Source organism: Coptis chinensis, chromosome 2 (genome assembly GCF_015680905.1).
Source record: "Coptis chinensis isolate HL-2020 chromosome 2, ASM1568090v1, whole genome shotgun sequence".
NCBI classification, from domain to species: Eukaryota; Viridiplantae; Streptophyta; class Magnoliopsida; order Ranunculales; family Ranunculaceae; genus Coptis; species Coptis chinensis.
This window is the reverse complement of record NC_141457.1, coordinates 77,968,887-77,985,606: the sequence shown is the minus strand read 5'-3', so window position 1 is coordinate 77,985,606 and position 16,720 is coordinate 77,968,887. Positions and strand designations below refer to the sequence as shown.

Genomic DNA, 16,720 nt, shown 5'->3' with positions numbered 1-16,720 from the left:
TTTTGCGTTTCTACACCACTTGAGGAGGATGAAGATTTCGATGAAGAGGAGGAAGGTATGTACAACTTTACTTTATAATATCATATAATAATTTTAGTCCATACATAATTCTTGCCTTCTAATATCTTTACATTTTACATTTTCCAGTTGAAATTATCGAAGGCAACCATGCCGGTTGAGTTGATATTTATAGCTGTTTCAGTAGGAATGGTTCATCTTAGTCTACCTTGTTAGGTAATTGGATTATTTAATTCAAGAGTAAGTTACTGTGATACTCATCCCTTTAGTTGCTAACCATGTCTAATAGTATTTTTCTGGAATATTTTCAAGTACTTAGCGATGGAATGTGCGTGGATGGTTCATTGACTATAAGAATAAAGCTAGGCATTGATCTGTTGCTGCATACATCATCTCAATAAAATAAGATGTTTGAGATGAACTTTAGAGATTTGTATTTTTATTTATATTGAATAATCCCAGTTTATGTAACTCCGAAAGAGTAAATGTTATTAAATCCTCATTATGAGGAACTTAATCAATTTGATGCAGTTGTTTTATTTAACTTTTCCATAATGGTTTTGTCATTTTGCTCTCTAGTTATATGTTTTGCTTTGGCTGTTTAAGGCTATATGTGAGTTGTTGTTCCTTTAATCATAATGTCCATGGCAATGTATCTGACATGTGACTAATTCACGGCCTATCTTTCACTGTTTTATCAGAAAACTCGAAAACCCAACCCAACCCGACCAACTCGAGTAGGGCTTGGGTTGACATATTTTGGTCGGGCTAGGGCGTAGGCTGAAAATTTCATGACTGACTAGGGCTTGGTCCCGGGCTCGGGTTGATACATTTGAAACTCGAGTTGGGCTCGGGTTATAGGCCTCAACCCGACCCAACCCGCCGGAGCTCCACCCCTAGTCACCCCGGGAAACCAGCTCTAATGTTTCAGGCTCAAGGCCAATCAAAAGAAGGTTACTCATACAACTTCCTTAAACAACATTGCTCAAAAGTGTCAACCTGAAGCGGTTCCAATTCAGTAGATGAGACAAGTTCAGTCGAAGTCACAGCAGGAGGGACCACAACGCTAGTTGCCAGTTCGTTATCAGCAGGAAGGTTATCGACGAAAGCAGCAACAACAGGCACAAAGGAAAGAGCAGCATTGGCATCTACGACTGAGAGCACCTCCCTCCCACCTAAAGACACATGAGCATACTCCTCCTTAAGCTGCTCATGCTTCTGCTACAACTCGTCTAATTCGACGCACATCGAATCATACGCCTTCTTAATCTGTAGGATGACCATTTTACACTTCTCAACAAAGTCGTTAACTGTGGCCATCTTCCCCTTCAAGTCGCTCAACTCATTAACCACGACCGTTCTCTCCAAAGTCATAGAAGCGATCTGAGTTTTTAGATCGTTGAGCTCCATCTGCTCAGACTGCTGCACATCACGAACATTGGCCAGCTCGTCTTTCAACCTTTCGATCTCGCCTTTCTCCACCTCAGCAATCTAGGCCGCAGTCTTCAGTTTTTGGTAACCAGCTATAAGCTGCACCCAATTACACACGATTACAAACCCAAACACAGCATGTACAGATAAACAGAATCAGTCAAGCTGTGAAAAGCTTGGCACTTACCAAACAGTGGGCCAGGTCCATCGTTCTCAAATTCTCTTCCAGGTCCTTAGAATCCAAGTCCTTCATGTCCCTGTCCAGAATCATCCCCTCCAACAAATAGGCCGCTATAGGTGCAATCGTGTAACTACAGTCCGACCTCTTAACAAGCCGTTTCTTCCTCATGCCCTCATCTACATACACCAGGTTACGTTCCAGGTCGTCCTAACCTTTAATAGAAAGACACTTCCCAACCTCCCTGACATCCAGTCTCTCCTTCCCTTTACCACAAACAGTATCCCCCAAAACCCAGGACACTAAAATCGACCTAGGCCCTCGACCTCGGGACCCGCACCATTTTCTCCCTAGTTCACTCAACACTAGCAACGCCAGAACTGCTCCCAAGAACGTGCTCAACCGCTTTAGCGACCTTTGCAGCTCTCCCATCAAACTCATCAGCCTTTTTCTTCAACAAACTCTTCCGTTCACGAAGACTGGCGGAGATGTCATCCAGATTGAAGGGGGAGTCCTCCTGCCCTCTCCCCCCTTGGAACAGCCTCATACCTTTCCACTTCAAGTCGCCTCACCGACCTACTACCACCAACACCACCGCCAAGTCACACCTGCCTAGACTGGCTCCTATTCCTAGCCTTTCTACTGACAATACCACTGTCTTCACGCTCCATGCTTGAGTCACTCGACGATCTGATGACATCCTGACCTCTTGACCTCTTCTTCTGTTGCTTCCTCTTCACTCTGATCCCTCGTCCTCCCCTTTCAACGAAGTAGCTCGCTACTTCTGGCAGTTTCTTCCTCTTCTCAACATGAGTAAGACAAGCATACTTCTCGATCACACCACGTTCTTTCCTTCTGGTAATAGCGACCTCTGCAACATAAATAGTTCAAAGGTCAATTCGTTATAGCACATATTTCTCAGTATACAACACAGAGGCATGATACAACAAACAACCTAGTACGTACCAAAAACATTACAACCCCTAGTCTAGACACAAAACCCAAAAGCACAATAATTCCTAAGTATCAACAATAGCCTCTTCTCCCAAGGTTCGTTACTAACCCCATCCAGAACGCTTGACTTTCCAGTCAAAGTCTGTAAGCTAAAGTTGTTAGCTCTAGATCGTTTCACAGCAAAATGTTCAGCAACATCAGCGACCTCAATATGGTACTCACCACTTTCATTCAAAAGGTCGAAGACTCTAAGCAAACGCCACGTGTTTCCAATGAGCTGGCACGGTGCTTTCTCACATAAATTTAAAAAATCACATGTCAGCCTCGACAACAGTAACCTCAACTCCACTCTCAGTTGCCCCTTGCAGATAACTATCGCATAATCCCGGGGAACGAACAAATTACTAAAAACGTTAGCGTCCTCTCCCAGTTCATGAATTTCGACGTCGCTCATACGAATATCATACGCACGCCTCAAATCAGCAAAGCTTCTTAGAGCTCGCTTATCTACTATCCTAGGAGGCAAACCACTAGAGGATTGTAGGGGATTTTCTGAGTATCCCACAATCTTTTGTTGATGTATTCACACCGTGTTCTAGTTCAAAGCGTATCTACTGAAACCAATAGGAGTGTTTGATAATATGGACTGAACCACGAAGTGGCTGCCTACGTATCCTCTTTCAGGAATCAAGTCTGTCGTAGTTCTTTATGGGGCTGAATAGCATACTAAGTGGGGAAGAAGAGATGACCAAAAGTTGGCCTCCAGAGAGCCGCCTTTATAAATTGGCCATTAGGGATCCGTCCCCTCTTCTCATATTGTTGCTTCCTATATACAGTGACCTGTGGAAAGCCCTATAATAAGGTTTCCTTGGCTATCAAGAAACCATCTTCTAGTTAGGGTTTCCTCTTTCCTTCTCAAGATAGGATCAACATCAGAATATAAGTTATCACATAGAGGAGACATAGTTGGACTAGGTTTCCATAATAAGCCTTTAGACCTAAAAGTTTGCTATAAATGGAACACCTATTCTAAACATGTCCAAGAGTCCTTCTAATACTGAAATACATATGTACAAGGTCGTTATCCAGTTCTTGACCAATTCCGAAACTGACCTGCCCAGTTCCCGAACTACTTCACAGAACTGACTAGTCAAACTAAAGGAACTGTCCTGAACTCGTAGGAATTGACCAGAACTTACCAAATCAGTTCTAGAGCCATTATCTTATGCTCCATTCTCTTTCTAATAATGATCCTTCGGTGTAATCTCACTCTACCACGTGTCTTTAGGACACTGACAAAATATTACCCCTACAAGGATGATGCAACCCTATCACAAGAACTGCTCGCCACCGCGACCACAGAATCAGAACCAACCTCCTCTACCTCCTCATTCAATGAAACATCTCAAATCTCCTTAGATTGAGTATCATCTAAATCAGACATACTTCCTCTTCTTATATAACTCACCAACAACAAAGAATGACAGCTAAACCCTAGCGAACCCAACAAAAACAACTAGCAAAGAAAATAAAAATGCAAAGAAAAATGGCAGAAACTAACCTGTATCTTTCGAACTCAAAAGGTGCAAATGAGGAACGCTTCACTTCTCCAGGCGTATATCACAAACAACTGGTTCGTTTTCCAAAGCAATGCAATCGTTTTATTTAATCCTAACGTGCCACGTCTCCCCACAAAACGAGGTGGTTCAATTGCGACCTTTCAAATCATCCGTACCACGTGTCATCCACGTGCTAATTTAAATCTCTCACCAGATCACTATCCATTACTTAACGACCTGCTGAGAGGGGGCTATGTGAGGGAGTAATATATACTTACAGTAAATATTAAATATGTGTCAAGCACTCCAGGACGATCACACGTAGCCACATGTGTCAAGCACTCCAGGACGATCACATGTAGCCACACGTTCAAGTTGCTGATGATCAGTTCACACAGGTTAAGCGATCTCATCAGTACCCTAAACGCTTTTCTCCCAGAACGTCCGCGTCCAAAACGTCAAGCATCTAGAACGCAAAATCTAGCCAGCATCCCAACGGCTAATAACGTATATTGCAGCTGGCATCATCAAGACCGAAGCTTCAGCTACGCACACCATTACTCCACCGCAAGACGCCTTCATGGCTCATTAAATGTCATCAAGTCCAGAACTTGATCTGACGCGAGAAAGGAGCCGCGGGCACCATTGCCTATACAAAGAAGATGAGAAACTACGTCGGACCTGATTCCAATCTCCCCCATGTTAAGAGAACTTGATACGAGGCAGTTCGTCCAAACGAACTCGGTCAAACCCAATCAATCAACCCTTCACCCCCAAATTGCTTATACCATTAAAGTTAAACGAAATACAACATTTACACACTTCTTTGTACATGTTTACAAGTGTAGCTGAGAGCCTGTGACGCTATTAATTACGTCATGATACGTAGGCTCTTTATTAAAGCAGTGGTGTTGTTTGATTCATTGTTGATCGAGACGGCGATGGAGATTGGATAATAAGTAAATACTGAGAATTCTAGAGAAATCAGTTAATCATAGAAGTATAGGATGGAGCATTAAATATTGTTATAGACTTGTCTAGCGCTTCTCTAACCTCCATTCCTCCACAGCCATTAGCCTAGCAGCCCAAGATTAACACGAGTTCCTAAACATAACATTTGACACGTGCAAGACTTCCATGGTGAAACACAAAAAAGGAATGTTGCACACGAATAAAAATCTCAAAATAAGAGAAGCCTCCAGAAAAATAAAGACAATTTTCTACTCTAATTAGAGTCTAAGATCAGATGACAAACGATAACACGCTACAAGGCCTCGGAAGCTGGATCAAATCTCCATTTACAGCTAAAATACAGCTAAAATGGAAGAAACAAATCAACTTCCCCATCCATGTCCAAGCCCATAAGCGTCCATGTAGCTAGGTGCATGATGATGCCCATGCCCTTCATGGTGTTCATGACCATGATGGTGGTGGTCATGGTGATGCTCACCACTCTTTGCCTCATCAAGCATTTTCTGAACATGCTCTGGTACAGGTTCTTCAACTTGTCTATTGGATTTAGGCAATGAAGAAACAAACCGGGTAATAGTTTCAGTTATCTGTTCTGCAGCATCTTCCTGAAACCAAAAAGCATCATGATCATATAAAACCAGTAAGCTTTTAGAATATTTTTTACATTAAGTACATATCTCCCAATTTTCCTTAGGTTCTAACAAAATGATGTACAGCAACCTATGTAATTTGGAGCACTGACAAGTTGGCAGCAAGAATGAAGAAACAACAAGGAGTGGTAAATGTAAGTCAGATAATTGTCAAGTGAACAGAAAAGAGTTTAATCAACTTAAGATCGAAGCTTGAAGCTTCTTATTTTTCAAACAGACGAGATACGTGCTGGCCCGATCATAAAGAAGCTCATGTAGCTCTAACTGAAATGTGCAGTTTCATTTAAAAATAAAATAAATGTTCATAAAGGTAGATCTCCCAAGGAGTTCTCTTTCCTTTTGCAATCTATATAGAGACAACAAATCAACAATCAGTCCATCCAGATAAAGCAAAACTTTTTCCAGTAATAAGTATCATGGCATCAGTTTTGGACATTTGAACAACCTAGGATAATTCACAACACAGATGGAAAACAAATAAAACGAGTAGCTAGTCATTTTATTGTATTTGAAGGAAACAGATCATGGACAAAATGGACATGGCATACACAAACAAAGAGCATAGCAGTTTCGACTTTCTACAACAACACGAAGCTATGAAGAAATAAGAACAAAGAAGGGTGTTAAGACATTTTCAAACCTCAATGAAGAAATTGAGTGTTGTATACGAATGAGAGAGATGTTAACTAATAGAAGGAATAGAGTGTAATGCAGTGGTCAGGCCTGACGCCACTCGCTCCTAACGTCAGGAATGATGGCCCATATATGGACGAGGCCAGAGTCTCATTAAGCTGTAATCATGGATCATCAACAAATCCCTAAATGCTTCTTTATACTGTAGCTGGATTGCCCGCCCAATAAAAAGGGGGTCTGCTTTGATTTTCTCGAACAGTAAAAAACACCCTGTCCACTCGAACATAAATTGCCTTAGCAGTATTAATGGAGGGGGATTCATTAATATGTAGGGGCATCAATTTCTTAGGAAACCAAAATTATGGGATGTCTTAAAAAGGCTCAAATTGCGACCTTTTAAGTTGTAGTTTCATAGAAACAATCATGGGACCGGCCGATTTCTTTGTCACCAAACAAATACAATGAGTCCCCCTCAACACAAAAGCTTCCTGATTCCTTACCCACATCATTCCCTTGTGACGTTCACAGGTTTAACATAAAAGAGTATGGTGTAGCCATTATGATGGCCACAATCTCATCAAACTTGGCATGTGTCTAAAGGAAACGTGATAGATCTTACAAGTAACCTTTTATCTACTCACACAGGAATTTTAAATAAGTTGGATCCATGAGCTCTTTTAAAGAAGGGGGTGTTTCAAAGACAAATGGGAAAAAAGGGGTAGAGATATTTGTAAAAGGAATCATATTTGCATTTCTTAATGTGCTCCTCTAGCTTCTGTGAACACGATAGATATGGTGATCTGCACTGCTGCACATATGAAGGATCAACTGTGATAATCTAAGACAACAACATCCTACTATTACTGAAACAACAAGGATTTATGAATAAGATATGGTGGATAATGCTTCTCATAGTAGTCAACTCAGAAGAGATGAGGTTTTACACGACAGTGTTTAAATGCGCCCCCCAATACAACATCCATACAAATGATATTCCCAATGCAAGATAGAATTTAGAGATGCCCCGTCTAGTTGTAATTACCCTGAGGCACCTCCTTTTTAGAAGGGACACACGGCAACCATTCAACCTGTTAGTTTCTCAAGGCAAAGGATTTTAGTCAATGTATTTGTAGCAGACATGATGCATTTGGGCAAGCATGTGGCGAACTGGCACTATAATAAAATGGGACCAAGAAATATGATGAAAACATTGGTCCACAGAAATTTCAATCAATTAAAAGTTTTAAAACTTTTAGACCATAAGTCGGACAAGAGGTGGTTGTGCTCATCCAAACAAATTATCAGTAAAATTTCAGCATTGGTCAGTTGATAAGCAGATATAATAGCATGAAAAATAGCAAGCAAAATATAATAACACCAAAAGAAAGTTGCACCTAAAAAATATTAATTTTACCTGAGGCCACCTTCCACCGGAATGCATAATGAATCTTGCTTGGGGAAGTGCACTGGAAACCAAGTTTCCTTCCTTGCTCCACTCTTCCGACCAACTACTAGACCAAAGCACTTGAATTGGGACACTTTTCACTGTCTCCATACCAGCCCACTTCCCCAAATCAAAAGTAAAGTTCATTTCCTTCCCCACTCCAACAATAGCTCTCCTACCATCCCTACCATTCAAAAGAGCCCTATGAGCCTCCACAACATTAGACTCAATCGTTCTCGAACAACAAAACCTAAGCAACCTACTATAAACAAATGAAGAACCCAACACAAACTCTCTAATAACAGGCATTCCCAATAACCCTAACGGCAATGCCATCAATCTTGGACTCGAATCAACCAAAGTCAAGCTACTAACCACTCCCACATTCTCTGATACCCAATTCGCACACATCCCCAAAGCGGAATCATGTAAAACCAAATGCACGGGTGATAAATTCATAGAATCAATAACTTGTCCAATAACTCGACCCATCTCTTCTGATCCTAATTTCAACGGTTTAAGACTCTTACTATAAATCACCCTAGTTTCAAGCTCTTCATAAGGTATTCTCCCTTGTTCAACAAGCTGATCAAACCCCCAAAACAAACCTTTCTCTTTAATCTCACTATACACATCCCAAATCCCACCCCACCTCTCATTTTCCTCAAAAGAAGACTTATCCGAAAAACCCGAACCCGGTATATCAATAGCAACAACATGGATTCCGCGAGAACCCAAATATTTAACCACATGACGAAATGAATATGAACTACAACCCAACCCATGGACTAGTAAAACAGTTTCTCCATTTCTAGGACCGTTTTCGATTGCGAAAACTTGTATAGGTGGACTAGTTGGGCTAGTTTGAACTTTAATTGTTCTACCTTTGGAATAATGCTGACGTAGATCATTGGGCAAGCTTAAAAACCATGATTTATCATCTTGTGGGGAGAAAGAAGAGAGGAAAACAAAGAAAAGTGTGATGAGTGAGATGAATAGTGTGAAGTATGCCCAGAATATGAAAGCATTTGCTGTTGGAGAATCATGAGCTGGTTTTGAAGAAGGTGGTAGTTGTGGGGTTTTGTTGGGTGTGGGTTTTTCTCCTTCTTTGATGATTGCCATTAATGAATGGAAATTTTAAGGTGTTTTGGCAGATGTGTTTTGAGTTAAAAGGTAGAAATGTCGGGAGCGTGTTACGTGAAAAGTTGGAGAAATAATCGAAAATATTGCCATACAAATTGACGTCAATAAAATTGTGGTAGAGGAGACTAATTTTTCGCTTCTTACTTTATATATTTATTATGTATTTTTGGTTTTGCAGTGTGGCGATATTTCTTTCGCTTGTTTTCTGATTGTAACTACAGGTCTACAGTATGTGCGATTTTTTACAACAGAAGGAAACAAGAAATAAAGTGTTCTTGAAACAGTGCATGTTTCACAACTAATCGCTTAAAAGAAAGGAAAATAAGCAAATAGTAACACGGTGTTGCAGTCAAAAGTTGGCTTTGCCTATCTGTATCTGTTTACAAAAGTGTTTCTAGACTGAGTACTCTTCTAGACTTTCAGCAACTCCTGAACATCAAACACAAGATGAGAGCATGTCAGAATTTTTTTTTTGAGAAGACCTTCAACAGAAAATCCAATGAGATCGTTAATATGTGAAAATGTGGAGCATATCAGAACAATACGAGTGACAATTGACTTGAAAAACAAGCTAATGTCTAGAATGCCATATATGGCTGACTGAGTTGTAACGTTCTTTGTGCTATGAAGTGTTGTTATCGTTAGAGTTATTTTTTTTAATTAGTATACAGTAACACCCGATTTCTACCCTTTGTTGTGAATCTTAAATAGTCAGTTTTAGAATTAGATATTAAGTATGGTTTACCTTCTCCTTCTGTTTGAAGATTGAATCAATCTTTTTCATGTATTCATCTGTCATTTTCTGCACAGAAAACCAGTCTAAAATGTGAGGAGGCAATTGTAGCAAAGAGGAACACAATCAAACTTATTGGCAAGTTAAAGCTGAGACAGAGATGGAGAGAGATGCAGCGTCACCAAACCTATGACAAAAAGTTTTGAACAATAATGAGTGTCAGAAGTTGCAAGCATACCTGCAAGTCACCTGACAAGTCTTTAACAATGTCTTCAGATAGTTTTTTCTCCTGATGGATAATTTTATTACAGAGTAGAAGACATTTAATCATCAATAAGATCTCAAAATAATATAGAATGAAAGTGACTTTCTATACTTTCAAGTAGTATTAGAAATGCAAACCTTCTCAAGTTTCTCGTAGGATTTTATGGCATCTCTTCTGATATTCCTTATTGCAACCTGCATAGATTAGATACGTGTCGAAACACAGTTGCAAAGATACGACGACTTCTCAGAAAGCCATTCCCGGAAAATTCAAGCTACCAGCGGAGTGTATCATATGGCACATATATGGAAAAATATAGAACCTTATAATATCTATTCCTCACTTTATTATAAAAGGACTCTACCTAACAAAGTTAACACTTTGGGGAATGGGAGCTACCATTCAAATAGCCACTTGCTGTGGCCCAAACTTTGAGAATTTTGGCAACAATTCCATACCCAAGCAGCAGCTATGGCCTGATTATCCATACCAGATTCCCAAGCACATAACCGGTTGGGACTAAGCAGCAGAATACCTACGTGGTTGGGACCAAGCAACAGAATTCCTACGTTGAGCCGAAAAAAAGGTTGAGCACCACTCTCAACCTTATTAAATGGTGGTAAGACTGTAACAACGGCAGGAACTATAGTAGCTCTTTCATGGGCTGCCACCTTAAAGCATGTATTACTCTTCTTCTTCTTCTTTCTTTCCCTTTTTCAAAAAAATAAAATAAAAATCCGGTAAAACAAGATTTGAAATATATAATAATCTACCATCTTCATCCTGGGTAAATGCAGTTCAAAGCCGAAACACTCACCAGACCCACGGCTTATTTATTTGGGTCAGAATACACCCAAGACTCATGGGTGATGCAGATTGCATTGTAAAGTTGATAACTGAAAATCGCCAAGAACCATACATACCTTTCCTTCTTCAGCCTGTTTAGCCACAACCTTTGACAACTCCTATATCAATATAGAAGAACAAGGGATTAGAAATGCATGATGGTTTTCACGAGTATTAATCAATAAATATGTGTTCGTAAGGAAAATCTATTTATCACATTTGTTTATGACGCATAAAATCTCTCTCATATGATTATCCAAAAGTATCACTAGAAATAGCGTATCAATAAATTACGGCAGTACTATTTAACCAATATATACTGTTATACTAACTGCATACAGTATTTTACAAACTAACATTTATAAAGTTGGACTTCAACTGTAATTGATGCATAACAATAAAAGCCAAAAGGTAAAAGCATAGGAATGACACACATGAAGATGAAAGTACCAGGTCAGAGATGATTTTTCCATTCAAAGAGGCATAAATAAAGGACATTTGAGTGGTCGAGGAAAGAAAATAAACCAAAAGGTAAACTCTTCTCCATTTCTTTCATTGTGCATTTCTTGTCACAGTTGAACAAAGTTTTAATAGCCAAATCATATAATTACAATATATTCAGAAGGCTAATACGCAAGAAGGAATTAATAAGAGATAAAGATACATAACACACTGCATCTTCCATGCTTGGCATTAATTCTGCATGGACACTGATATCTTCATATTTACCCCTAAACAAGAACCGTCGAAAGAAACTGTAGTAATTATAGTGGTGAGATTTATTCTGGAGATGGGTACACTTTAGATAATCAATCAGTGTACGGCATGTAGCCTATAATAAACAGCAACTGCAAGCTATGTGGCAAATGAGTCCACGAAAGATGGGTTTAAAATTAAGATTTTCCTGTTACTAAATTCTTAAAAATTTATCGAGAATTCTTGAAGCATGTGATTGATAATATTACACACCTTCCTTCTATCTGATGTCAACTGGGGAACAGATAACCGGATAACTTCTCCATCATTGTTGGGATTTAAACTACGATCAGAACTGACTATGGCCTTCTCAATGGATTTTAAGCTGAAAACAAGTGAAATGTGTCAGGGAAAAAATACATTCAAACAAAAAAATGTATTACCAAGCTTAATGCGCTAATCATAAAATTCAAAATTATTCTCGAGATGCCTGAATGACTCTCCAGTCTCCCCAATTCCCACGCCGTAGACTTGGCACCACGAAAAAAAAAGGTCCTAGCAGGAAGTTTTGTGAATAAAATATGAGAGGAATTTTAACATATCATGCCTTTGGATAGAATGGATATGATTAACAAACCAGAAAAATGACATCCGAGTTATTGTGTCTTCAAACAGGTGATTTCTGCCCCTCCCAATTCAAAATATGTAAAATGAATTCAAACATCAAATTCCCAGCCTTCAGTCACCCACATCTCTGTATGCAATATTCACCTTGGGTGTAAAGGGAACAGAAGAAGGCACAGACAGAAAGTCACATCTCATAAGTACCTAGCATTTCAACCGTGTCACAAAGTTTGTACCTAGATTTGTCGTATGGCTGAATGAGGAGAGAGCTTGCGTCTGGAGAACTGATCTGTGCAATGCTCTTTAAGCTGACTGGTGTCCCGTAATACTCAACCTAAAATTTTGTGGAACATACGAGAAAATTCAATGAATGTACCATGAATTTAATAATTGACTAAAAAACTATGAAAACTGGATAAGAACAGTAAGGGATAAAAATAATCGCGTAACAACAAACTATCAATTTCAACCCACTTAATTGTTGAATAACACACCTAATCAAGCCTAGCTGAAAGTTAAAATAAAGCCTAACAGGCTGACGCCAATGAGATCAAAAACCATAAACTCTGATAAATCCTTCTAACCAAAATCGGATTGAATTTCATTGGTCCATGAAAAAATCCTGAATCTACTTGGCTGGAAGTAGTTCCAATTAAATTTCTAAGATCCTCAGCATAAAACAAAACAATGAAATCCCTAGTAAAAGAATTTTCAGTTTCAACATTCCTTCAATGCAAAGCAGTAACAAGAACTTCAGGGACAGCATACCTCGACCCGATCAAGCATGGAAGGGCTTGCTCTTCCTGTCCTCACAGCATTGAAATTTTCTCGAACTGATTCAATTGTCTTTTCCATCCTTGTTTTCTAAAGAATAATGAAAATGATGAATGTTTACACATAGTTAGAACTTAGAGCACCTTGTAAAATCCTTACTAGCATTGATCATAGTAAGAGTATCTACTTCAATTTTACGCAGAAAGTTTGGACTTACAGCATCTTTCTCGATACTAGACTTCTCAGCTTCTATTTCTTCAATTGTTGCACACTTCCAAATTCCTCTTCTGAAACAAAACGTAAACTCGATTTATGGGGATAAAAGTCCAGGTGTGCATAATGATGAACTTGCTGCACTTACAAGTTTTAAACAAAATTAATTTATGCAGTTAGACTTGCCTTTTATGCACCAACGGCTCTGTGACAAAGGGCTTATTAGAAAATTGGGAGGCGCCAACCGTAAGTCTCACATAATTTGAAGCCGAGCTCCATGTGCACGCATTCTTAGAAATGGGAAAGCAGTTCGCCTTACTCGCTCCTCGTTTATAAGAATCTGAAAATGTTATATTCTTTTTAACGACTCTATAACACTGCTTGATTCACCACTACTGTTCATTCTCATTATCATACAATAAAAATAAAAAGTAACATTTTCAAGTATGTGTGTACTCACCTTGAATTGGTTTGTAGAGTGAGCCTGCTGACGACAGCGAAATAGCCATTTAATAAGCTTACCAGAAAATTATGGAACCGAACTCAACTTTCTTTTTAAGGTCGTGTTTTAGGGCGAACTAGAAAACTGTCGAAAGCAGGCCTTGTCTAAGGAGGAAATTGGATAAGGTGGGCTACTCACTACTGGGGGGAACTTTACCTCACTGTTACTTTTTTTAATGGTAATTAACTAATTACCTCAACCTTGCCACGTGTAACTTGTACCCGGGCATAAATACTGCGTTAGTCTACTGCACTAGCGCATACGGCATACATATTCGAGTTGCGTACTTGCATGATCTGAAAACCAAGGGCCATATACATGTGAATGCAAGGCCCAAAATATCGACATCGATCAATATATCGGTGTACCCAAAAATCGATATATATTGGATATATCCATTATTTTGGTAACCATTCTAAATTATTTAAAATATCAGAAATATCAGATATATCGGACATATAATATCAAAAATATCGGAAATATATTGAAAATATCGGATTTATATTAAAAAAATGGTCAAAAAGCCAACCGATATATATCGTAAATATTGGATATATCGATTATATCGGTGATATAAAGTTTTATATCGGAAATTTCAATATATATCGGAAAAAAAATATTCTATATTCGGTGGATATATATCGGAAATATCGATATCGGTGTACCAAAATACCGATATATATCGGATATATCGGCGATATTTTGATCCATGTGTGAAGGTACTGCTGCCAGACATAGAGTAAAAGTGGCTCAATCACTTGGTAACAATTAAGTTCATAACAGACATTTTGAGTATAACAGATAATTGTGTCAGTTTTGCTAAGGAACAAGCAATGCGTGAATATCACTTTTGATTTTCTATATTTACACGTTTAGCTACCTCATCTCTCAATCTCCGCCTACTACTACTTTCTCATACGTTACATTGCTGTTCTCAGTTCAGTTTCAGCAGTCATGGGTTTTCTTAAGAAATTAGCTTTGATGTGTGCCGTGCTAATGGCAACTTTACAAGTCTCAGTGTCTGTTGTTTACAAGGTTGGAGATTCTTCTGGATGGACTACTACTGGAAATGTCGATTACAAGCAATGGGCTGCTTCCAAAACCTTTAACATTGGAGATACAATTGGTAAATTTCCTTTTATTATTCAAGCTTTTGCATATGAACGTGTTGCACTCCTTAGGTACCCCGTACCGGTGAAATCTATGTCACTGTGAGTACATTTTTTCTACGAATTTGTTCACGTAACATTTGTGCATTAATCAGCCTTTTAGAATTACAGTGAAAAAATCGAAAAAACTATATTCATTATATGTAGACACTAAAATTGGCGACGACTTTTTTTGGTGGGGGGAGCGGCGGCGGCTATCCTTAGAATTACAATTTCGCATAAGAGCACGTAAGACTTCTTTATAAATAGATCATGCATAACACTAGAAATGCCTCAGGGATTCAGGGGGTATGATAGGTTGGAAACCACCCATTGTACACCATGAGAGCACCCAGGATATACACGCTAGCTGGTTTGGGGTTTTGGGCCATGTTAATGTACCATTGACTACCCAGTTGGGATCCTCAGCATGAAGTTGCTGAACTAATTAAGTACGTACTCTTAATTACAGAATGAATTGCATACACTGATACACCCCAAACTTTGTCTTACCATAAATAACGTTAGACCTGTGAATTCACAAAGTGCACCTGAAGTTCTATTTCTGTGAACAAACAACAGAGACTGTCTTTCAAGTTTCAATTAGGTAGTATATATGTATGCAACTCATTTATGATGGATACCATTCGCTTAAAATTTGTAATGTGGCATCAAAGAGTTACCAACTCCAGTACAATTGCTGCTCCACAGCAATGACTCAACAAAATTTGAAGCATGACTGTAGGTTTTTGTTTGCACCTTTCTAATTATTCTGGTGACATAAAGGGCATAATTGTGATGTTCTAACTTCTAAACGGGACATAGTTCACTACATCAAAATGAATTATATAATTAAGCTAGTCGATTGACTCACATGATCGAATTGTACATGTTGTTTCCAGTTTTTGAGTACAATGCAGAATTCCACAATGTGGTTCAAGTGAACCATCAAGACTACACGACTTGCAATGTACCAGTCACTCCACTAGCTGCTTACAGTACCGGCAATGACTCAATTACCATAAAGAGATACGGCCATTACTTCTTTGCTTGTGGAGCACCTGGTCATTGCAAAGCAGGCCAAAAAGTTGATATTAGAGTTTCCCATTCTCATCCAAAAGCTCATAGTCCTGCTCCATCTCCTTCTCCTTCGTCGTCAGCAGCAATGGCACCAGCAACTCGTCATACAAACAGGGCTTCTCTTCCTTCAGAAAGCCTTGTTGCACAGATAGTTCTGCTTCTAGTTATGTTTACCGCATTAGCTAATTTTGTTGTTTAGAAGAATAGGGTGTTGGGCAATTGGCTGTTTTAAATGGAAACTAGTTTTGGGTAAAATAAAGGTATGACTGTGTGAGTGTGCTTAATGTGTATTGGAGAAATATTTCATACTAGATCAGTAGATAGCTAGTTACTTGTTGAGGGGTAACTTGATTTTGTCCCTAGTTATTTTTTCTTATATAAATATATTGCGTCCAATACTCCAATGTAGTGAAATCCGCCCCACAAATTGATCAAGAAGAATAGTGTCCGGTGGTCGTGTCGACCAAGAAACTATCACAAGATTGCTGCACATATTCTGTTCGCGGAAAAAGTGATACCATTTAGGCACATTCTGTTCGCAAGAAATACATGGGCTGCACTGCTGAAGCAGCGAAAGAATGTAATATCTTCTGAGAAGTGAGAACACGGAAAATTGTGTTATCCTAGTGCCTAATTTTGACTAATGTAACAGCATCTTAGAATTTGGATTAAAAAAAAAATAGTGTTGTATGTTGTAACATGCAAAATGTATTTTTTTAATTGCATTGCAAGCAAAAGCACAGCAGACTAAAGACATGCGTAAAGGAGCGTTTTAGTCTACCTTTACATACAAGATTGGGAGGAGAAGAGGATTGGATATTGGAAAGACCGAGTTCGTTAATGAGCGAACTGCCTAC

General features: G+C 38.9%; 3 protein-coding genes across 3 annotated transcripts; 1 reads left to right on the top strand and 2 right to left on the bottom strand.

The window, feature by feature from the left end:
• Positions 1-5,113: 5,113 nt before the first annotated feature.
• On the bottom strand, positions 5,114-9,094 carry AXR4 (alpha/beta-Hydrolases superfamily protein). The gene is made up of 2 exons (XM_086590022.1): positions 7,810-9,094; positions 5,114-5,717 (listed from the first exon to the last, which is right to left on the bottom strand). The coding sequence occupies exons 1-2, from the start codon at positions 8,959-8,961 to the stop codon at positions 5,475-5,477; spliced, it is 1,395 nt and encodes a 464-aa protein (XP_086446148.1). The 5' UTR covers positions 8,962-9,094; the 3' UTR covers positions 5,114-5,474.
• Positions 9,086-13,757, bottom strand: LOC147518005 (ribosome-recycling factor, chloroplastic-like). The gene is made up of 11 exons (XM_086590023.1): positions 13,594-13,757; positions 13,320-13,473; positions 13,138-13,207; positions 12,915-13,010; positions 12,383-12,480; positions 11,796-11,907; positions 10,904-10,945; positions 10,118-10,174; positions 9,954-10,004; positions 9,728-9,784; positions 9,086-9,411 (listed from the first exon to the last, which is right to left on the bottom strand). Exons 1-11 carry the CDS (start codon positions 13,640-13,642, stop codon positions 9,394-9,396), a joined length of 804 nt encoding a protein of 267 aa, XP_086446149.1. The 5' UTR covers positions 13,643-13,757; the 3' UTR covers positions 9,086-9,393.
• Positions 13,758-14,463: 706 nt separating this feature from the next.
• LOC147518004 (mavicyanin-like) lies at positions 14,464-16,268 on the top strand. The gene is made up of 2 exons (XM_086594723.1): positions 14,464-14,761; positions 15,686-16,268. Exons 1-2 carry the CDS (start codon positions 14,590-14,592, stop codon positions 16,060-16,062), a joined length of 549 nt encoding a protein of 182 aa, XP_086450849.1. The 5' UTR covers positions 14,464-14,589; the 3' UTR covers positions 16,063-16,268.
• Positions 16,269-16,720: the final 452 nt, after the last annotated feature.